Source organism: Macrotis lagotis, chromosome 2 (assembly GCF_037893015.1).
Source record: "Macrotis lagotis isolate mMagLag1 chromosome 2, bilby.v1.9.chrom.fasta, whole genome shotgun sequence".
NCBI lineage: Eukaryota > Metazoa > Chordata > Mammalia > Peramelemorphia > Peramelidae > Macrotis > Macrotis lagotis.
In genome coordinates this window covers 1,233,381-1,257,323 of record NC_133659.1, presented here as the reverse complement: position 1 = coordinate 1,257,323, position 23,943 = coordinate 1,233,381, and the positions used below count along the sequence as shown (strand labels likewise).

General features: G+C 42.4%; 1 protein-coding gene across 2 annotated transcripts in view; it reads right to left on the bottom strand.

Annotated features, from left to right (window-relative positions):
• PIGK (phosphatidylinositol glycan anchor biosynthesis class K) overlaps positions 1–23,943 on the bottom strand; it is a 90,035-nt gene that overhangs the window by 7,932 nt on the left and 58,160 nt on the right. The window contains exons 10-11 of one of the 2 annotated variants that reach the window (XM_074221139.1): positions 22,507–22,591; positions 18,936–19,180 (exon numbers count right to left, since the gene is read on the bottom strand). In XM_074221139.1, coding sequence (XP_074077240.1) covers positions 19,085–19,180; positions 22,507–22,591 — 181 coding nt within the window. In that variant the 3' untranslated portion in view covers positions 18,936–19,084. Of the gene's footprint in view, positions 1–18,935; positions 19,181–22,506; positions 22,592–23,943 lie in introns of those variants that run through there. The other variant, XM_074221138.1, reaches the window with a different exon arrangement.

Here is a 23,943-nt window from a genome sequence, read left to right as displayed (position 1 = left end):
CCTCACCTTTAGGAGGACCCTTAGGACCTAAGATCCTTCCTTCGGTTTTGGGGCAGAACTGGCTTGGATTAACAGTCACCACCCCACCTAGGATTTCAGCTCCTCTGGAAGCTTGGGACAGAAGCAGCACTAAGAAGGGTGGTTTGAGTCATTCATTTGTTTATTCACACTATCTTCTCCCCCAAACTAGAACACAAAAATCAAAGTACAGGTTCATGAATCAAAGCAACAACAAAGGTTAGGCCTACCTTTCCTGCTCTCAATGAAAAGTACTGATCCAATGCCAACATAGATGCTCACTATTAAGCTTTCTAAGAGGGAGCATTTAAAAATTATTTCGGTTCTTCCTTCTTATTTCTTCTCTTAACCAGTGAGAGGAGAAAAAGGGAGGAAGAGAGGAGAGAGAAAGAAAGAGAAAAGTGTGTGTGTACAGCACCTAGCAGGGAACTACCCCTCACCCAGTGACAAGTAATTGGACACTAGCCACACAAGGCTAAGGCCTATGGGGAAATAAAATACAAATATGAAAAACCCCTGGGCCCTGCTCTCAAGGAGTTTATAATCTAATAGAGAATGTACATCTGAGGGAGGGTCAATAACTAAGGTGAGTTTGGGCACCTCTTGATGCTATCATATCTTAGGCACCTATGAACAAGAGGGTGGCTCAATTCTGCGGCCACCACGGGATCTGCACTGGGTCTGTCTACAAGGGTCCAGAAGTCCAGGACTCTCTCCCAGGTTGGGCAGCAGAGCTTGGGGCATATGACTGGCCTGCTCTGGGCTTCCAGGTGCATCTCTCCTCATCCACCACGAGGGGAGGGCAGCATTCCTGGCTTTCATCTTTCACTTGGATTATTCCCCTGCCCCTTGAAGGATCCCCCTCCCCAGTAAGACAAAACTGCCCCCTCAAAGGACTCTCTCGCTAGTTCACATGATTGCTTCTTAAGCTTTAGCAGCAGTCTTCTTCCAAAAACCATGGCTGACATTTTGCAGTCAACCCTTTTACTCACATTTAAGTCAAGATTCATCTCCTTGTGACACCAGCACCACTTATAAGTGAAGTCTGAGACTCCCACAAAATGGCTGCTTTGACATGGGAAAGGGGTTCATCCCAGCACCACTGGAACCCCCCCCCATAATAACAGCCATAATACAAAAAAAGTAAAAGACACATTAAAACAGCTGACGCCATCATGAACAAACACTGAGCAGCTGAAGGGCCACCGATTACTGAAATGCCTGCAATTTGGAATTAAAAGGTAGGTAGCTAAGCAACAGTGAACTTCCCACTGTGAATGGTACTTGGACTCTCACCCTGGATGGGGCGAGATGCACATCATTACGTGAAACTTCAAAAACCAGTTAACAGAGCACAGTTCCAAGGATTGTAATTAAGGTAAGGATGAAACTAAGGATTTTCAAATTAAATGAGTCTTTGGGGAAGTTGATGGAAACTGTCCAAGATTTTCAATAAGGCCCTTTCATAAAATATATAGAACATAAAAATGCTATTAAAATGGATTTTACAGAAAGAAAAAAATGATCAAGCAAATGTTCTAAAAGGCATTGCTAGAATCAGTTAGGAAATGATGGTTTTTCACTCTCCATTGTTGAGTTACAAGGAAGTTATTAGAATTTCCATGCTGCTTATTTAACAAACAAAAAAGCAACTTCAATTTATACCACAAGTCTGGGTTGAGTAACTAGGAATGAATGAATGGATGAATCCTTAAGCCTTGTCTGTGGGCCCACTGAGACCCTCCTCCTCCCCAGAAGATCTGGCTCTGATGGGGCAACCAAGATCCACCCCAAAGCCCCTCGTCCAGGCTGCTGATTCCTGGCCTCTCCTTGCGACTGTTATTCAGCAGATCTGATATATGATTAGTGACATCACGCCTACATATGGACAAAGAACTGAATGGAGCCTCGAAAAGGCCGGATTCCATAATAAAAATATATTCATTTTCTCCCATCTCAATGTGTCACTTTTCTTCATGAAATAACAACAGATGTGACTGAAACACACCTATTCTTAAGTCAAAGTCTGCATGAACACATACATGAGAAGTAGGACCCTGGGGAAAGAATGGGTACCACCACCAAGATGGACCCCAGGGAGAGCAGCAGCTGCCCAGGAGGAGAGAGGAAGGAAAGCTTGGGACCCCTGGAGCTCCCAAGGGCTAGTCAGCCACCAGGAAAGGGTGGAGGCAACCCCACGGACACCAGCGTTTAGACCAGAGAAACCCGGGGTCTGAAGAGGAGGTCCCTTGGCTGTCCTGGGGATTCCAAAATGGGAATACGGTTCAAGAAGGGTATGGCCCTCTTGGGGAGCAAACGAAGTGTGGGGGTTTATGGTGGGGGTGAGAAACAGGAGGTAGGGGATGAGAGCACTGTACCACTGTCGGCAGAGCTAGGAAATGGGCATCTTGGAAATTTGTACTAAAAGAACTAATTACATTTTGATGAACCCTTTATTCAGCCTATCCATAATGAGATCAAAAAGTGAACAACTATGTGTCCACTGAGTTTCATTTATCATTCATTTCAGTTATGTCCAATTCTTCATGACCCACTTTGGAGTTTTCTTGGCAAAGATACTGCTGGGGCTTGCCATTTCCTCCTCCAGTGAGGAACTGAGTAAATAGGGTGAGGAGCCTAGGAAGTGTCTAAGGCCTGATCAGATCCCAGTGAGGCCTAGAAGACCCCAATCTCCAAGGAATTCAAGAGAAACATCACAAAGGAAGCAAGGTGAATCTGAGCAGAGTGTCCCAGAGTCAACATCATCCCCAAGGAAGGACCCCCCGAGGAGGTGCCAGCTACTCAAGTCCAGGGATGACCAGTGAGCACAGGGTGCCCTAGGAGGAAGAATGCTGGCACAGTGGGCAGACTTAGGAGAGCTGCCTGAGAGGACTCCAGGATGAATGACAATCTGTTACCAGAGCAAGCTTCGAATCAATGAGAACACAGATCCCCTTGAATAATTTAGCGTATAAAGTTACATCAAGTAAAAGGTGCTTTTGGAGATGAAAACATTTTAAAGTATCTAAGAAAAAACTTGAACGAGGAATCTCAATCTCAATATCAATGAACATTAGCAACCAAATATTTGCTGAATGATCATTTGTATTAAATTTGCTAGTAGAAACCTAATCCATACAGCTTAGTCCTATCTGAGTTTATGTTCTGTTTCTAACAGATATTCTATAAAATAATTTCTACTTGTTTCGTATTTTTCATTTCCTGATTTAAAAAGTAAAACTGGGGCAGCTAGGTGGCACAGTGGACAGAGTACCAACCCAAGAGTCAGGAAGACCTGAGTTCAAATGTGACCTCAGACATTTAATACTTCCTTTCTTGGGCAAGTCACTTAACCCCATTGCCTTGCAAAAAAAAAAAAAAAAAAAAAAAAAAAAATATATATATATATATATATATATATATTAATCAAGATGGGAAAAATAGCACCATAAATATATGGGTGTCTGTATAGAAATATACACACACAAATCTCTATGACTAATGATAAAATAGGAAACCTCCAGCTCACAAAAATGAATTCTAATGAGTCACCTTATGACCTAGGGATAAAAAGTCATTATTATCGCTACTAACAAATAATAGCATAATCCTCTTTGAGTATCTGCAGTAAGATAGGATTTCTTATAGTACATACAGTTTATTAAAATAAAGGTCTCTTTTTAATTAGCAAAATAACTTGCCTAATTTTCAACTAAGCATGACCCTGTTTCCCCAAAATAATAAAGATGAATGACTATCAATATCATGGAGACTCTGTGGCCATTAAAGCTAAGCAAACTGATGGTATTTTAAGGTATTCTGCTTTATATGATACTCCTGCACCAGAAAACTTGTCTAGATGTGAAATTCTGAGAAATCAAATCAGACGGTACAGCCAAAGAAGTCCCTCCTTAAATTGATGCTGTGGAGGATTATTTGGTGAAGGTGATAACTGACCTTACATTTATCTGATGAAAAAGTAGAAATTTTATTACACAGGTCAATTTTTCTTAAAGTGGTTGAGCTCCCAAAGCCGATACACCTCTGCTCTACAATGAATGCAATACACAAAAATCAGGCCATGGACAGCATTCAAGATTTTTTTTAAAAGGCACCAAATTTCCAGTTTGTTCCGCCAATATTTGCTTTCACCCTTTTTTCCTCTGCTCCCTTCCTTCCACTGTTCTTCATGAGTCTGCTCCAATGAAGGCTACTAAGTGGCCCAAGCTGGGTCTGGGGGATTCTGGGGTCATTCACTCAGTTTCCTCCAGACCACCACCACCTCCCAGGGCCAATGGGAGAGTCAAAGGAGATCCTAGCTGTAAATTACTTAGCATGTCCTCCCCCTTCCCCATGGCTGAATGCTCGTCTCATCCAAAGGGCCAAGCCCAGGCTCTCCTCTCACACAGCCATTCAAGACTCTCTAGACCCAAGCAGTCGCCCACCACTCTGTACTGACCGGTCCTCCACCCTCGCTCTCTGCCTCCCACCTTGTGCTTTGGACACAGTAGAGAATGACATCAATAATCAATAATCAGAGGATTGTAGAAAGAGTGTTTCAACAGAACCATCTCCAGGTGACTCAGCTCACTGTCCCAAAACTGTCTGATGGTCCTGGAGGTCAGGGATTGTCACACTTCTCAAACTTGTAACCCCAATGTTGGACAAGATGCCTCGGATTTAGTAAACACATAATAAATGCTTTCCATTCAGTTGCTCAGGACTGATGCCTTTATTTTAAAATAGAATTGTATTTTCAATTAAGTCCTCTTTTCTGTCTCCTATTCCACCCCCTCCCACTGAAGCACAACAACAACAAAAAGTGGCACGAGCCAGATCCGTGAACGTGTCCCCTGGCGGTTCTGGCTTGGTCCTCAGGCCTCTGGAACCAGGTTCCACAGTCATTCTCTTCAGGATGTGGCCACAACTGTGTAACTTCTCAGCCTGGGTGGTGGAGGGCACAATGAGGTCCACAACCTGTCTCTGGGGTCCAGTGCAGCCCATCCTGACTGGCTGGGGCTCCTCGTGGCCCCATCTCTCACACAAATATGCCCTTCCTGTCCTTGCCAGTTCCTGCGCAAGGCTGGCCTCCATTACCTGGTGAAAGGGGCCCCAATAGCTGCCCCAGGGATTCAGCGGTCGCCCAGGCACACCCTCTCCATTATCTCCACTCCATGGCTAAGAATCGTCCTAGCCCCTGACCTGAGTCTCAGCCTTAGAAGTTACCCTCTCTTTCCGATTTCCTTTTCTAGGCACCCCAGCTGCTACCAAAAGGTAAGCTCATCCTGAGATCAAGGACAGCAGCAGAACCACTGTAGGGGCTGACAACCTCCTAGCAGAGGCCAGCAATGCCTCCAAGCGTGGTGCTGCTCTCCTACCTGAACCCAGTCAGGAGGGGGACTCTCTGGGCCACCATCCTCTCCCCCGTCCTGAAGCCCCTTCAGCTGCTCTCTCAGGTCAGGACAGGACAGTTAGCTGGACATGGGAGTCTTAGACAAAGGAAATGAACAGGTATAAACAGAGCTTCTGGTCTTCCCCAGCACCTCATTCAGTGTAGACATGTGGAGACTTAATGGCCATTTGCTGGACTGATCTCAGGGAAGAATCACAAAGAAAACAAATGTAAGAACCCCAGATGGGACCCCCAGGTCATTGTGGGGGTGGGGGGGGCTCTCCCTGAAGTTCAGCCCTCTAACTCTATTGACCCTGTGCTCAGATGACCACTGGGGGCCACATGGCTCTGGCCCCATGTAACCACTTCCCATGAGGAGGTAGCCCAGGAGCTAGGTCTGTGAAGTCAAAGGGGTCAGGCTCCTGGCCACTAAGAGAGGGCAGGATGGACCTGCCGAACATGATACTGCAGACCAGTCAGAGGCTGGACAAGTCACCGTGAGTCTGTCAGCCAGCATTTATTAAGTGCTATCTCTAGACAGGGCCTGCAGATTCTGAGAACGGCAAAAAAGCAGCCCGTCCTCAAGGGGCTCCCAAGTTAAGGGGAGTGTCAACACACAAGTAAAAGAGCACAGGGAAGGGACTCCTAGGGGAAGCAGCAGCCGGTGCTGGCAGGAAGGCAAGTACCAGGTGGCTGGCCTGGTCAGGGGGAGTAGCAGAGAGTTCAAAGTGAAGGGGGAGCTAGCAAATAGCGAGGGGCTCCGTGTGAAGGGCTCTCAATTTCAGTCAGACAACAGTCTGTCCCTGAGTAGGGGGTGGCTTGGTCAGTCGAGCTTGGCCCCTGCACCGGGAAGACACTTGGGAGAGACAGCCAGAAAGCAGAAAAACCACCAGGCCCAACAAGAACAGAAGGGGGGCTTGTGGGGTATTTACCTGGGATGGGCCAGCTGGAAGAAGGGACCGCAACTAACCAGTCAAGGACCTACCAGATGCCCCTCCCCAAAGACAAAAGTGAACCTGGCTGGACCCTCAGGGAGCTTCTGTTCTATAGGGGAGAGGGGCCCCCGAAGGAGGGTCAGTGTGGGGCCTCACGGGCTGGATGTAGGGTCTTAAAAGGGCCTTCAAGACCAGGTCAGGTTTTTAACAAAGGCGCTCTGTGTACATCCATGGATTTTAGGAGAGTGAAACAGAGTCATCCCCAACAGGAGTCTTTATAATATATGCCCCAATGGTCTTTGATGCTTTTTTATTGTAAAGTCCTCTTTATCTAAAAAGATTTGGGGAAGAAGCTTGCCTGATAACCATACAAATGACTCAAGGCTCCCAAATGGGCAAATCATCCAGGCACAACCAAATAAGTAAGATCATCAGCAACAGGGCACAATTTCTGGACCCTGAACCATATGGTGCCCTTCAGCCTGAGCTCTGTCCCCATCCCTCGGCAGGATGCTTTTCTTCCCAACTGGAGCACAGCATTTCAGCAAACCAGCACCCACTCCCATGGGCCCCCGAAGCTGCAGCAGAGACCGACCCCAGGTTGCTCTTCACATCCTTCCATCTTCCCAAGGCAGGCCCTGGCCCAACTCCTTCAGCTCCAGGGTCTGGTCATCCATTCTGCAGCCCGCCCTTGGCCCCTGCCAGGCACTTCCTCTCCCTACTTTTTCAACTCCAGCCATTAGACCAGGTGCTCCTCAAAGCCAGACCGTTTCTCTGGATGCATTTCAGTGTATCCAGTAGGTACTTAATCCATGCTGACTCTTACTGACTCTCTCCAAGTTGATGCCTCTTTCCCCCCTACAATCTTCTAAGCAGACAGACCAACAGTCACGATCAGGTCCTTTCTCAGGAGGAATCTAGGCTGCAATGTCTGATTTATGGTCTTCTGATTGGTGTTGGAGAACACAAGGGAAGGCCTGCTCCACATCTCTTCTGAAGTCTTACCAGACAAGAATCCCATTCCCTAATTTCCAAGGCTCCCAGATATCAGGCTTTAACTGAGATTTGCTTCCCGCACCCTTCCTGCATTCTTTCAGCCAACAGGTAGGCACTGCAGTTTGGCAGCAGGCCGAGGCCTTCATTTACCTTCTCTCATTTTCTTATTTTAAAAGTTAGGATGCCTGACTCAACTGAAATTGCCACCTTTTCCAACTTCCTTCTTACAACCTAAGCCAGAAGTTAGTTTTTCAAAATTTCCAGGAGTTCTGGCCTCAGACACTGAACAATTGCCTAGCTGTGTGGCCTTGGGCAAGCCACTTAACCACATTGCCTTGCAAAAAAAAAAAAATCTAAAAAAAAATATTTCCAGGAGTGAGGAAACAAAAAAATATAGAAGCTCATTTCCCATGGAAAACTCTGATATTCCCAAAGAGTGACTCTTATTTGTACTTGCTGCAGATGTGACTACCTGTTTTACTCCATAAGAGAGTATAAAAATCAAACTTTTTTTAAAAAATTCTTAGATGGAATGATTCTGTCCCTGCTTCTATAGTAAGAGAAAGAGTTGGAAAAGATGACGTGGAAAAACCCAAAGAAGTGGAAGACATCTCTCTTGGAAATTTGAGAAGGAACAGGTTTTGTTAAGTTTTGTTTCAGATTTGTTTTTCCCTAAATGGCAACAATTTGTTTTTAAATGTTTTCACACAAATGAGACTTACTTTAAAATTTAATTTTTATCTTATACTAAAAAGAAATTCAGGAAAAAACGCTTTGTAGTTTATCATCTTTACACTTGATGCCACTTGCCCCAAAATGTCAGACTCTCATCTCAGCTTATCTGTGACCCTGTGTTTGCCCCTACTTGGGCGTCTTATAAAATGAATCAGGGAGGCAACTGAATAAGAGAGTGTTGCCCACATCTTTACAAATCAATTGTAAAGCAAAGATCAGAATGGCTTGCCACTGTTTCTAACAGGTAGCATAATTTTCACACAAATTTATCTCAAAAGTGTTGACATTTCAGGAATTTTAATTAGAGCATTTTTCAAACCACAGAAATGCATCAGTAGAAAACACCAGAAAATCAAAGAAATTTTGGTCCATTTGTAGCTTGGTGACAAGATCTTGGCAATATGGTCCTAATAAATCTGATCTTAACTGTGCCAAGGAGGGTCCCTCCCTTAAAATGTAGGCTAGGATTGCCTTCCCCTTCCAGTTCAAAATCCTATGAGCATACAACATCACTAAACAAATGAGCTCCTAAAAGGATGTATGGGAATTGTACTTTGTAAACTCAGCCATTTTACACATACTGTGGTTATTTAAAGAAAACTGAAGGAGGTGCTTCTGGCAGTCTCTGTTGACTGAAATTCTTTCTTGGTCAATCAAAATAGATTTAGTTTCCTGACAGTGAAAGTTTCTGGATCCTGGATTCAAAAATCAAACAAAAACAGATCTGATCAAAGATCAGTCAAAAGTGTAGACCTGATAAAGTGTGAAGAACTATCAAAGATCCCAATCGTCTTGAATATTTTTTAATGGTGCTTCCCAATCAAACTCCAGAAAAAACAAAATGATAAATAATTCAAAGGGGAGTGGAAAGATGTTTGGCAGGCACAGTTTTATCATAGTGCCAACAAACACTTGCATTTAAGCAACAGGATCAGAGGAAACCCAGGCCTAGAATCTCAAACAAAGCAGTTATTTTCAAAACAATTTGCATCCTGGTTCTTTTTAATTATTTTTAATTTTTTTAATGATTCCAAATATTATTTCTCCAATTATGTGCAAAGATAGTTATCAATATTTATCTTTTAGCAAGCTTTTCAGTTCCAGATTTTTCTACCACCCTCCCTTCCAACACCCCTCCCCATGGCAGCAAATAATCTGATGATACAGGTTGTGTATGTTTCTATATTAGTCATGCTGTCAAAGAAGAATTAGAATAGAAAGGGAAAAAAACATGAAAAAGAAAGTAAAAACGTAAAAGAAGCTTTAAAAAAATGTACGTGGTACACTCTGTTCTGGATTCAGACTCCATAGTTTTTCCTCTGGATGTGGACATTTTCCTTAATCAGGAAGGTCCTTAGTCACTGAACTGCCAAGAGGACCTGCATCCAACACAGTGGATCCTATTCCACTGTTGTTCTGTGTGTTCTTGTTTCTGCTCACTTCACTCAGCCTCAGTTTGTGGGAGTCTTTCCAGGTCTCTCTGAAGTCAGACCACTCATGATTTCTTATGGAACATCATATCATAGATTGTTCAGCTATTCCTCAATGGATGGGGAAACCCTCAGTTTACAATTCTGTGACTGCATAAAGAACTACTATAAATACTTTTATATACATGGGTCTTTTTCCCCTTTTTGATGATCTCTTTGGAATACAGACTAATAGTGGTCTTGACGGATCAAAGGTATGCCCAGTCCTGTTGACCTTTGGGCACAGTTCTAAATTGTTCTCCAGAATGGTTGGATCAGTTCAAAACTCCACCAATAGTGCATTAGTGTCTCAGTTTTCCCCATATTCTCTCTAATATTAATTAATTTTCTTTTTTTTTTCATTTTAACCAATCTAATGAGAGGTGGTACCTCAGAGTTGGTTTCAATTTTCATTTCTCTAATCAATCATGATTTGGAGTATTTCTTTATATGATAACATGCAATTTTAATTTATTCATCTCAAAACTGTTAATATCCATTGACCATTTATTAACTGAAAAGTAAATTTTCCTCAGTTCACATATATATATTAGAAATGAGTCCTATGTCAGTAACACTAGCTGTGAAAATCATTCCCTAAAAATTAGAAGTTAGTTTGGAAGAAACTTACATTAGACCAACACCTCACGCCCTATACCAAGATAAGATCAAAATAGATAAAGGATTTAGACATAAAAAAAATTATTTTAAGCAAACTAAAACATCAAAGAATAGTTTACCTGTCAGATCTATGGAAAAGGAAGCAGAGTATGACCAAGGTAGAGATGGAGAACATCATTAAGAATAAACTAGATAATTTTGATTACATTAAGTTAAAAAGCTTTTGCACAGACAAAAACCACTGTAACCAAGATCAAAAGAAATGTAAACTGGGAAACAATTTTTACAACTAGTATTTCTGACAAAGGACTCATTTCTAAAATATACAGTGAACTGAATCAAATTTTGAAAAAAAAAAAAAGTCATTTCCCCAACTGACAAATGGTCAAAGGATATGCAAAGGCAATTTACAGCTGAGGAAATCAAAGCAATCCACAGTAATATGAAAAATTGCTCTAAATCATTGCTTATTAGAGAAATGTAAATTAAAGCATCTGAGGTACCACCTCACACCTCTCAGACTGGCCAATATGACCAGAAAGGACAATGATCACTGTTGGAAGGGATGCAGGAAATATGGGACACTAATGTCTTGATGGTGGAGCTGTGAACTCATTCAACCTATCTGGAGAGCAATGTGCAATTATGCCCAAAGGGCAACAAAAATGTGCATACCCTTTGATCCAGCAATACCACTACTGGGTCTACAACCTGAAGAGATGATGAAAAAGGGTTAAAACATCCCTTGTACAAAAATATTCATAGCAGCCCTGTTTGTGGTGGCAAAGAAGTGGAAATTGAATAAATGTCCTTCAATTGGGGAATGGCTTAGCAAACTGTGGTCTATGTATGTCATGGAACACTATTGTTCTATTAGAAACCAGGAGGGATGGGAATTCAGGGAAGCCTGGAAGGATGAGCAGAAGTGAGATGAGCAGAACCAGAAGAACATTGTACACCCTAACAGCCACATGGAGGTGATGATCAACTTTAATGGACTTGCTCATTCCATCCGTGCAACAATCAGGGACAATTTGGGGCTATCTGCAATGGAGAATACCATCTGTATCCAGAGAAAGAATCGTGGAGTTTGAACAAAGACCAAGGACTATTACCTTTAATAAAAAAAAAAAAAACACATTATCTTATTATGTAATTTTGCTATCTCTTATACTTTATTTTTCTTCCTTAAGGATATGATTTCTCTCTTATCACATTCAACTTAGATTAATGCATATCATGGAAACAATGGAAAGACCAGCAAATTGCCTTCTGGGGGGGCGGGGGAAGCAAGATTAGGGGAAAAAACTGTAAAACTCAAAATAAAGAAAATCTTTCTTAAAAAAAAGAAAAAAAAAGAAAATCATTCCCTAACTTTATGTGTTCCTTCTAATCTTGGTTGCATTGCTCCATTTTACAATTTATTATGCTCTCTATCTCTTGTTTGGTCAAAAATTTCCCCTCATTCCATAAATCTGACAGAAGACTATTCCTGAGGCATTTAAGAATTGGTTCAAAGTGAAATGAACAAAACCAGGAGAATATTGTGTATTAACAGGAATGTTTTAGGAATGATCAATTGGGAAAATTAGTTATACTATCAAGAAAATGATCCAAAACAATTCCACAGGATCCATGATGAAAAAAAATGCAATCTACCTCCAGAGAAAGAACTGATGAATTCTAAATGCAAATCAAATTATATTTTTTAATTTTTTCTTTATTTTTCTTGTGGTTCTTTTGATCTGTATCTTCTTTTGCAACATGATAGAAATATGTTTTATATGACCTCAAATGTATAATGAGTATCATACTACTTGCTTTCTCCAGAAGAAGGGAGGGAAAGAGAACGTAAAAGTCAAAATTTTAAAAAATAAATGTTAAAAAAATGTACAATTGGGAAACATTTAATGAAATAAATATTAAAAAAAAAACCACTTAAAAAAGCTCTGACCCTAGGGGCAGCTAGGTGGCACAGTGGATAGAGCACCAGCACTGGAGTCAGGAGTACCCGAGTTCAAATCTAGCCTCAGACACTTAATAATTACCTAGCTGTGTGGCTTTGGGCAAGTCACTTAACCCCATTTGCCTTGTAAAAACCTAAAAAATATAAAATAAAATAATAAAATTAAATTAAATTAAATTAAAAAAGCTCTGACCCAACTAAAACCAATATAGCTAGCCCAAGTCAAGTTAGAGAAACACAAAACAATGTTACATAAAGATCACTGTTGCAAGTCTAATAATCAAGCTATTTGAGGATTGACTGAAACGTCTAAGATGGAGTAGCACTCTCCAACAGATAAGTGGCTGACATATAGGAAAAATCTCTCCACAACCAAATGAAATCATGTTCCAAATCACTGATGAGTGACATCAAATCAGCAAAGACAACAAAAGACATCAATTGTCAGTAGATTGTTGTTGGTGTGTTGTGTCATGGTCCAACCCCGCTGGAAAACAATATGGAACTGAGCTGGACTAAGCTATGGGGACTAGGGGGAGGGGAGTACAACCCAATGAAGGGAAATACAAAAAGTCCCAAACACACCAAACTACTCATTGTCACACTTCCAGTAGGTGTCCAATACTTAGGGAAAGGTTGACCCAACTGTGGTATTATATGAATAGAATGGATATCTGAGCTGTAAGAAAACAAACATGAAGAATTCTGACAAACATGGGCAGATTCTGGGGCCCTTTGGAAAACAAAGCAGGATCCGAACAATAATCTAAATGACAAGAACAATGCAGGGAAGTCAACCGTGGTGATCCTGGAGGAGATGAAGATTCATCTCCCTGTCTCTTGAGGAGGTAACAGGTTTGGGGGGTGGGGGAAGGGAGGGAGCGGGGGGGGGGGGGGGGGACCTGACTGATGAAAATGCTTTGGGTTTTGGTCACAAAGGAAGCCTACCTGAGTTCTGGGGGTGGAATGGGACAGAAGAGTATATGTAAGAGAATGACTGGGATATACCAATAAAAAGCAACAATAAATCTAAAATTCTAATCAGTTCCATAAATATCTTAGTGAACATTTCCCCCAGTAACTAATTTCCCTTCTAATTTTGGCTGCACTGGTCTTGTTTATATAAAAATTTTTCCACTTTATGTAATCAAAATTGCCAATATTACCAAATGAGCTATCAGTAAAAAATTTAGCACAGTGCTGAAACATGGTAATCAGTGCTTGCCTCCTTCCCTTATTCCCGTTACCTTCTCTGGGCCTCTCTGTCCCGTGCTTGGTCACTAACTCTTCCACTCCCCACAGATCTGAAATGTCACTTCCTCCTCGCTCCTCACTTCTTCTGATGCCAGCATCTTGGTATACAGTGGGAGGGCTTAATTCCGCCGTCTCCACCAGGCTGCACCCCAGCTGTCTCAGCACTCTGTAAGAGCTCTGGCTCTCACAGGCAACCTGGACAGAGCACGATCGCTGGAAGTTTCTAGGCATGCCCACTTACAAATGGAAAGGCTTGTCATCAGAAACATTTCAAATCCTCCTCTATCCTTCCAGAAACAGAGACAAAGAATGCCATGAAACAGCCAGTTTTCAGACCAAGTGCAAACATGTCCTTAGTCTAAATGCAATGACCAAAAAGCTTAAAAGGTAAAAATTGACATGTCTCTTGCCTAGCAGAGAGATGGCTCATGTACTAAACATACTGAGAAACATTGACTATGACAGTCATCTCATCCTGTCATGTTAAGAATTAAGATTTGCAAACAAACTACCCTGAAAATAACTGCAGCTTACAAACTAACATCCCCTGCAGAGGAATTTAAAAGTACATGGGGCATTTTTCCAGTAGACCCAAAGTTGAGCAAACATCCAAGCTGATCCCAGGACCAAGGCCAGGCTCCCCAACAATCCCTGCCCACAAGAAGTTCCCACACTATCCGCTGGAAGAATCTCACACCAGACTCAAACAAAACAGAGCAAGTTAACTTTGCTCAGAAAGAGAAAAGTTCTCTTGCAGAAGACAACAGTTGAGCTGGGCCCCGGAAGGAACCAAGGCCTCCAAGAAGCAGAGGTGAGGAAAACAGGGTTCTGGATATCGGGAAACGTTGAGCTGGCCAGACCACAGAGAAGGGAGAGGGGAGCACAAGGCAATAGTCTGGAAAGGTGGGTCAAGGCCAGGGAAGGGGGGATAATGGGCTCTGAACATCTGAGCTCCTCTTGGTTTCTGGTGGTGAGAGGGGGCTCGATTCCCTGAAGCACTCACTCCCCAGTGGCACAGTCAGCCCATATCTGACCACGATCATTCTGGAGGCCGTGGGGATGATGGGCTGGAGTGAGAACCTCTGGAGATGCTGGGAGGGACCTGGTCTACATTCGAGTGGTGGCTACGAGTGGAAAGAAGAGGAGGGAAACGGAGAAGCTGTGGAAGTCAACACGAGAAGAGGCTATGTCTGTGATGAGAGTGAAGATCAGGAGTGTAGACGGGGTCCGAGGGAGGGGGAGGATGTGGCCACAGGGAGGATGGCCTGGGCAGGAAAGAGGCAATGCCTCCAGGTGCCAGAGCCCAGAAGGCAGGTGAGGATGAGACTCAGAGGCCAGGAGAGAAGTCACCAGTGGACATCTGCATCCAAAAGTTTTCTGGCACAAATCGGAGAGGATGGGGCCACAAATGACAGGAGGAGGAGCCCAGCGCGACTGCATCTCTGAGTCTGAAGACTTGGGGGAGCGTTGATGACCAAGGATCTAGTCACTACCTGGGCCTCCCATAACCATATATTCTCGAGATTTTCCCCCTCCCCCAACCCCTTGGCAGTGAAGGGGCAGCCACAGACCCTTTCCCAGAATATTTTTAACTGTATAAAATACATAGAATTGCAAAGGACAGAGATGATATTAAAAGGCAGTTAGAGATCCAGTGGATAAAACCTTGGGTTGGAGTCAGGAAGGCCAGAGTTCAAATTTCCTCAACTGTAAAATGGGGATAAGAAAACAGTAGCTCCAGGGCAGGATTACTGTGAGGATCAAATAAGATCCTAATTAGAAAGCAGTCAGCACAGTGCCTGGAAAGGAAGAGGGGTTGAATAAATGTTTATTCCTTTCCCCTTCCCTAGAAATATTGTTATCAAAATAGTTTAAAAATCAACTTCACAGATCTCAGGTTAACAATTCCTGGTTTGTTTCCCTATTGATTATCTACTGGTATAGTTTGCACTGGAAGCATCTTTATTGTTCCCTAAAAGTAGCCAGAGGAAGCTACCCAGAGGCCTTTGAGGATCAAGTAATAGTAGGGGATGATTCCTGAATTAAGAAATGACAAATAGAGCTGCACAAAGAACAAGGAATTCGATGTCTTCCTATAAGATGGGATTGACTGAACCTGGGGAATCACCATCAGTGACAGTAAGGACAATTAAGGACCAAACAGCCACAGCAGACGAGAGCCAGATCACCATCTTAGCGTGCAGGGGCAAGAAGTGAGGCAGAAGACCCTCCCTCTTCTCCCAGCAAGCAGGAAGTCATCAGAAAGTCTACATCGTGGACTGACTCCCAAGGATCAAGATGGACATGACTCAGCTCCTTCCTGACCAACTCCTGTCTCTGCAGGAGAAAGAGCCCCCCCAATGCATGTCCCCAACTCCCCAAGTTTGGGTATGGCTGGCTCCCTGGAGGGAGGGATTTACTTACAGCTGGCCAGCTCCCCTCAAATAAGCTTCCATCAAGATGATGTCAGGCTATGGTGATAGGCCCAAGTCTAGGTCCAGGCTGCCCAGGGGCATGAGGAACGCCTCTCCACTGGTTTCTCAATGGAGACAGCCGCAGTTGTAAGACCAAACTCCTGCAGGTGCCCAGGTCGGAGGGAGGGTCCCCTGACTGCACCCCACCCCTCTTTCAGTAGCACATCCAGAGCTCGAGGACTGTGAGAGACATTAGGATCTCTGGAGGAGAGGGTGGCTCTAGGGAAGGTCTGACGTGAAACCATGCACAAAGTCAAGACAGATCAGAGCAGACAAGAAATGGAAGCCCTCCCCACCCGCAGCCAACAGAGAGTCAATGACCTATCTGCCACCCTGCTAGCCAAGGGGCTACTGAGGAAGAAGCTGAGAAGAGCAGACAAGAGGACACGGTCGACACAGCCCCAGTGACTCTCCTTCCTCAAGATGTCTGTGGCAAGCAAACCACAGAAACAACACAGTCCCACGTGTGTCTCCCACATGCATCTTGTCCATCACCAGGACAGCAGCAACAGCAGTGCCCATCTGACAGGGCCATCCCACCGAGCTTCAGCCCAAGAACCCTCGGGGAGGCCTGCCCTGGAGGCCAGCCCCACAACATGACGAAGTCTTGCATGGGAGGGAGATGGCCGAGTTTGCCCCCATCATGGAGCCCATCTCCTGCAGAGGCCCAAGGGAAGATGCCACAACGCTGCCCCGAGGGTGTCCTCTTTAAGATACAATACCACGCTGATAGTCCCCACAGGAAGAACTCAGGGATGAAGTGTGCCTTCTTCCCAAGGGTGCCATGGAGCTGGCTGGCTGGTGCCATTAGCGAGGCCTCCAGGCCCCCAACTTTAAAAGGACAAAGAGGACAGGATGCACTGTCTTGGGGATCCAACCTGCCAATGACGAGACTCTTCTGGGGGTCCTGAATCACCATGACAATACAAATCACCAGTAATCCAAAGAATATCTGGGGAAGGCAGGTAGAGACTACACACATAAGACCAGTAAAGCAGACCACCTGGTCATGCAGTCAGTATCAGAGGGTGCAGAATCCCAAAGGCCTAGAAGAACTGTCCAAGGCCCCAGAGGATTTAGGTCAGGATATGGATGATCCTCTTGGAGAAATCTGAGGAAACCTCAGGACAAAAGTAGTTCAGTTTAATAACTACAAAAACTTACATATTTAAAAGTAATGTAAAATCCCATATAGCACCAAAAAATCCTGTAAGTAGAGACATCCCAAGCTATCTAGGACTATGCCTTCCAAAACAAACCCAAGAACCATATGAACAAAATTATAAAAACTTTTTATAGAAATAAAATCAGATTTACTGGGACACTAGTACATTGTTGGTGGAGTTGTGAACTGATCCAATTTTTCTGAAGAGCAATTCGAAAGGACAATGAAAATGTGACTAACCCGTGATTCCAGCACCACCACTGCTAGGTCTGCATCCCAAAGAGATCACAAACAGGGAAAAGTCCCACAGGTAGAAAAACTCATGGCAGCTCTGTTTGTGGTGGCAAAAGAACTGGAAATTGAAGGGATGCCCATCCACTGGAGAATGGCCGAACAAACTGTGGTGTATGGATGTGATGGAACACAACTGTTCTATAAGAAACCAGGAGACATTTCAGAGAAACCTGGAAGGATTTGCATGAACTGATGCTCAGCGAGATGAGCAGAACCAGAAGAACACTGTACACCCTAACAGCAACATGGGGATGATGGTCAACCTTGATGGACTTGTTCACTCCATCAGTGCAATAATCAGGGACAGTTTTAAGGGACTTGTGATGGCAAATGCCATCCCTATCCAGAGAAGGAACTGTGGAATTTAAATGAAAACCAAAGCTGATTATCTTCAATTTTTAAAAGCTGTCTTATGTAGTATGTCATTTTGTTCTCGCTAAATGTTTTCCTTCTATCTTTTGGATCTGATTCTTCTCTCACAACACGTTCAATGTTTAGCATAGTATAAATGCAAAGACTGCATCAGACTGCTTTCTGTGGGGGGGGGAGAAGGGAAGGGAGGGAGGGAGGAAGAAAAATTGTAAAACTCAAAACCTTGCAAAAAACAAAGACTGGTTAAAACTACCATTGGATTGAGTTGGAAAAAAACAAAATACATAATAAAAAAAAGAAAATCGGATTTAAATAGAGAAATAATAAAAATTTCTCTATTTAAATCTGATTTTCTCACTTTCTAATGGGAGGGCAGAATCAACATAATAAAAATGATCATTTAACCTAAATTAATTTATATTTATTCAATGCCAGTCTAATTAAATTACCAAAAATTTATTTGACTGAATTAGAAAAAAATAACAAAATTCATCTCAAAGAACAAAAGATTAAGAATATCAAAGGAACTACTGAAAAATAATGTAAAGGAAGGAAATTTAGCAAAATCAAATCTTAAACTATCATTAAAAGGCATAATAATCAAAACTGTCTGGTACTGGCTAAGAAAGAAAGATCAAATTAACAGAATAGACATACAATATACGACAGCAAATGACTATAGTAACCTTTGGTTTGACAAGTGTGAAGACAAGTTTTGGGGATAAGAATTCATTATTTGGTAAAAAATTGTATGCCCAAGTAGAATGGCACAAACTGAACATAGATCATTATTTAAAACTATTTACCAAGTTAAAGTCAAAATGCCTACATGATCTGGAGAAAAAACAAGAAATCAGAAGAATATGAAACATTACATATCAGATATGAACAGAAGAATCTATGACTAAACAAGAGAGCATTAGGTGTAAAATGGATAATTTTGATTATATTAAATTTTTTAAATTAATTTTTATAAAAATTGATTGCATTAAATTTAAAACAAATGTAACCAAGATCAGAAGGAAAGCAGAAAATTGGAGGGGGGGATTTTTATAGCCAGTTTTTCAGATAAATGTTTCATATCTCAAATATATAAAGAACTTTGTCAACTCTCTAGGAATACAAGTCATTCCATGATAAATGGTCAAAGGATATGAACAGGCAGTTTTCCAATGAAGAAATCAAAACAATTTATAGTCATATAAAAAGTGTTCTAAATCATTATTGATTAGAGAAATTCAAATTAGAACCTTGAGATATCAATTCAAACTCACCAGATTGGCCAAAATGACTGAAGAGAAGAGGAAAAACTGGGCCTTTAATGCGCTTAGTGGATCTGCCACCAAACTGATTCTCTTCCTGCCCCCTCCCCTACATAGTGCCCTGGATCTCCTCACATGCCCCTGCCAATGAATTCCCTTCTCATCCTACCACAATCAACAGAACCAGGCAGCAACAATCCACAAGAACTGAGGTTCCTCTCAATGACCTGAGAAGAAAGGAAAATCAGGTCTCACTAAATAATTCCTCTACAGTGACTGCATCCTTATGACAGGACTGAAAAGAGATCCCACTGTCAGAACCTTTGTTGAGACCAAACAAGAACTTCGTAGACCCACCTCCAAAAAGGAGTCCCTCCTCATCAGAGAATCTCTGCAGACTGCAGCCACAGAGACAACCCTTCACTAACCCTCACAGCCAAAGAGATCAGAGTTCCCCCCACTGGGGGATAGTCAGGCTATAGTCTCCAGACTAGGAGACTCTCCACAGATTAGCCATCTTCCAGGGTCTCGGAGGCTTCAAAGAGACCGGCCTCATGCTCTACACAGGAAAGCCAAGGAAGAAAAAATTGCATCAGCTTTGGCTGGTGATAGGCGCATACACACAGTCCATTGGCCTGACACAGAGGAGAGTGTGTATGTGGTGGGGAGAGTCATGTGCTGCAATGTGCATGTTGACCCGACCAGGGCAGTTCTATTGGAGGAAGTAACTTCTCCCAACACCATGGCATCAGGAGCACTGGACGCCACGACCTCCAAGGGGCAGAGGCCTGAGGACAGCAGAGAGTCCCAGTGACAACATAATGCAAACATCCAAGATGAAGATCAAAGACAAAAGACCAAGAAATACAGCACACTGCCCGAGGGTGGAAGAAGAAAGTTGGGGTGGGGGGGAAGGGAAGAAAGGAAGAAAGGGAAGGTGCAGGAAGATCAGAAAAGGAAAGAAAGGCAAGGAAGCCCAAGGAAGAGGTGCCTGGACACTGGGAAGCATGGATACCAACAGATAACACTGGGCACCTTCTTCTCCCAGACTCTGACTTGCTTTCACAGTCTTCCCTGGACTAAGACTTTTCTAACAACCATTTTTAAATCCCTACCTGCACTTACTTTATGAAAATCAATAACAGCTACAAAATGGCAATCACCTTTTTATTTTAGCAGACTAAAGTGAAATGAACCTATAGAAAAAGATAAACAAATGTCACTTATCCCATCTGTTGGCCATTCTTTAGCAAAGAAACAAAGAACAGTGCAAATTTTCCATAAAAAAGTGTCATCTTTCAGTCATAAAATCCATATCTTAATTCTAAATTGAAGCTATTAAGGAAGAGCTGAGCGGTTTGATTTTAAAATTAATGTCTGTGAAGTAACTGTAAAATTTAATTATATTAAAAATCATTCATTTCTTCTCCCATCTGTCTCTCTAGGACAGTCCCCAAAAACAATGACTTGAATTGCTCCTTCTGCCTGTTGAGTTAATATTTGGGAACAAAATCTCAAGGTTTGGGGAAAATACATCAGCATGACCACAGAGAACTGACTCAAGAACATTTCACCTCAGTTTACCAAATCTCTGGACACCTGAAGAAATGCTCAGAGGAGAATGCAGGGCAATTTGGAACACAATCAATGCTCTTCTTGAAAGGATGAGAAGGGGTGGGAGGTGGGGGAAAATCAGGGACAGGAAAAGGCTCTAAGTTCTGTGAAAATGAACCTGCCAAACCTTTGTGGGTGGGAATGGAAAGTTTCACGTTGTGGATAGAATGCTGGAAGGACGAGTTCAAATCCTGCTGCTGAAAGGTGTGACCCTTGGCAAGACTCTTAACCTGTCTATGCCTGTGCAGGAGTGTTGGATACCTGGTGACTTGCATGTAGTGGGGAATCCCTCTGCTCCCACTCTCCTATCCCAAGTGTCCCAAAGTGATCATTTAAAACAGTTCAAAGTCAGAGGTCAGGCTAGCCTTCTAGGACACAAGTAGAAAGAGGACTGGCAGGTCAACCAGTAATCACTGGTCCTATAGCTGCAGAGGCTGATAGTCAAGAGGACTAAAACAGGACAACGGTGGCCAAATATGGCAGCCCACATACATGAAACAAACTAATTTCTCATCCCTATCTTAAGCCAACTATTAAAAAAAAAAACTTAGGAAGAAATATCCCCCTTATTCAATTTTTAAGTGGATACTGTAGATTTAAAAATACTTTACAATACTATGACTCATGGCTAAAATGTTTATCACCCTAATGAAAACAATAAGCTAGAAACTTATCACAAGATCATCATGTAACCGAGTTTTGCAACACAGTGCTCAGACTGTGGGCGTTCCATGGTCAGTCACCTCCAAGCTCTTCCTCTTAGGACCCCCCCACTATGGATCAATCCTCAAGAGCCTCTCACTGTTACTGCTCCTTTATACCATTAAGGACATGTAGGCTTGCCAATCACTCCACTTTTTCATTCATTTCTGCCCAGAGCTAAGCAAGAAGATAGAATTTTAAGTGTGACAATGGCAGTGTTGGGCCATCCAAAGCACTGAGTTAATTTCTGACATGTAAAACTGGATGCGATTTCCAAACAGGTTTCTTCCCAGAGGTACAAATTTCAGCCAAAAGTAGCTGTAGGGGTATGTATGGGTGTCTGTGTGTGTGTGTGTTCTATGGAATACATTTTAAAATAGAACACACAGACCTAGAGATTCTAAAAGAAAGCCTTTGTTTCCTTTAGCAAAATGTTCAACTGCAAAAAATACAATTTCTAAATGGTGAGATTGGAAAGCCCAAACAGTAATAATTAAGAGCCCCCAGAGATCCTGAAGAGCCCTGACCCAAAGACTTTTCATTTCTCCGGTTGGTCCATAAGGGGTTGTGGATCAGTGAGGCCCTACCCAAAGGCCCACCTAGCCAGAGCAGTCAACAGACCGTAGAAAATGATTAGCCCGGCAGGCTCCGCAGGGCGGCAGCTAAGTACTGTTAAAATTACAGCTCAGAGTGCCCAAGTCCCAACTCCAACTGCAGCGCTTTTTTCAGTGATTACTGCTATGCAGAAAGTATGACAAAGTCCCTATAATTGGAAATGGGAAAATTGCCGGCACTGCATTCACAGTTATACTTCACATGGATTGATAAGGGGGGGAAAGGGAGGCAAATTGTTTTCTCTGTTCAGTTCCCCAGGAATATCCCACCCTAATGATCATCTTTGGGCTATTTTTCCTAGTCATTTAACAAGCATAATGTGCAAGGACTCAGAATGAAAGTTTCTAGAAATTAAGTTTTGTTGTTTAGAAATAAATTTTAAAAAAAGACAGAAGAATTTTAGTTCACCCCCCCCCCTCGTTTTATATACTAAGTGAAAAATCTAGTATTCTACACACTCATCGTTCAATATGCTGCTTTGAATGGGAAGGATTGAGCTAACATAACAAAGGCAGACATGCCTGGAATGTCTCAGCATATTGATTCTGTAAATCCTAACAAAAGCAATTCTATTTTAAAGATTCAAAAATCTGATTTCAAAAAGAGAAAACATAAGGCAAACCTGGTGAATTATCTGAGCCACAGGAAGCTGTTCAGCATAATTGAGTGGTTCTGTGAGTTCTTCATCCTTTTGGCATTTGAGGTGACTGGGGAAAAAAATAAAAAACATAGTAATGTAAATGCTTAAACCCATTAAATGCTGATATCATAAAATACAAAGTTAAATGCAACTTTCAGTGCTGTTTGTTATTAAATTCCAATTTAACAAAAACACTCACCCTACCCGAACTTTTATCAAACACCTTTGAAAACATGTTCCAGCATAACTTCTGAACTACCACTGACCCATTCTGGCTGCTTCCCATCCTCTAGGGACTGGCCCAGGTCTTCATCAAGGCTCCACATTGGTTTTAGGCTGCAGCCCGTCCCATCTCACACTTGCAGACTACTGAATCCCATGGGCAACCCCAGCAGGATGTAGGTGTTAAAGAGACAATTTTGTTGCAGAGGCAAGACTCGGGGGCATTAAGAGGCAAAGACCATCAGCCTCTTCTCCTCTTCCTGGGCCCAACTCATCCAAGAGATGAAGAAGAAATAACGACAGCCCTCAAGCACATTGGGTGGCTCCCTTTTGTACAAGAGTCTAAAAGGAGGATCAGGCATAGAAGGGCTTCAAGCAACATTTAAAGAAAGGAAGAACCAAACTGATGTGACTGGACTGTAGATTGTTCTCAATAATTAAATATACAATTATGAGTGTGAGAGCAGATGAGGGAGCGGATCTAATATTGGATCTACACTGTCATCATCTCAGGTTTCCACTACAGCAACCCTACAATTAAAAACAAATACAATCTTCAAGTAAGTGAGTCTATCCTATTCATTCTATGGTTTATTTAAATGAATTTTTTTCTGGTAAAAATATAAAATCTTGATGAAAAATAGCATGGGACCTTAGCTACCGGCAGTGTACTTTCCCAAAATAAAGGTCATTCTGATCCTATTTTACTATATCACTTAACTTTACTGGATATTAAGAAAAGTCCCCTACAGAGAGAAAACACTCTAAAATAATGATTTCTTTTTCAATTAATTTTATAACTGATTTGTCAAGCCCCCAAACTCTTCTTTGTCCAACTTTCATGGAAAAGTTAACAATATAATATAAATCAGTCCAATTCATAGGACCTATAGAGAAAAAAGAATATAGAGAAAAAAGAATGATCAGTCTTCAGAGCACCTTTCTAAAAAAGGAATAAAGAAATTTAAAATATCAACAAGCCAATTCAAGAGGCATGAATGAAGGCTATTTTCTATCACCAACTACAACTTCAACTACTGAATGAAGGCACTTCAAAAGTTAATGAAGGAAAGGAAGCAGCTTATTCCAAATCAGTTGTAGTCCAGGCCCTCCACCAGGCCAAGGAAGAGCCCAGCCACTGACTTTCCAAACCATATTCTGCCACTTCAACTTCCTAAAAAACCAACACTTTCATTC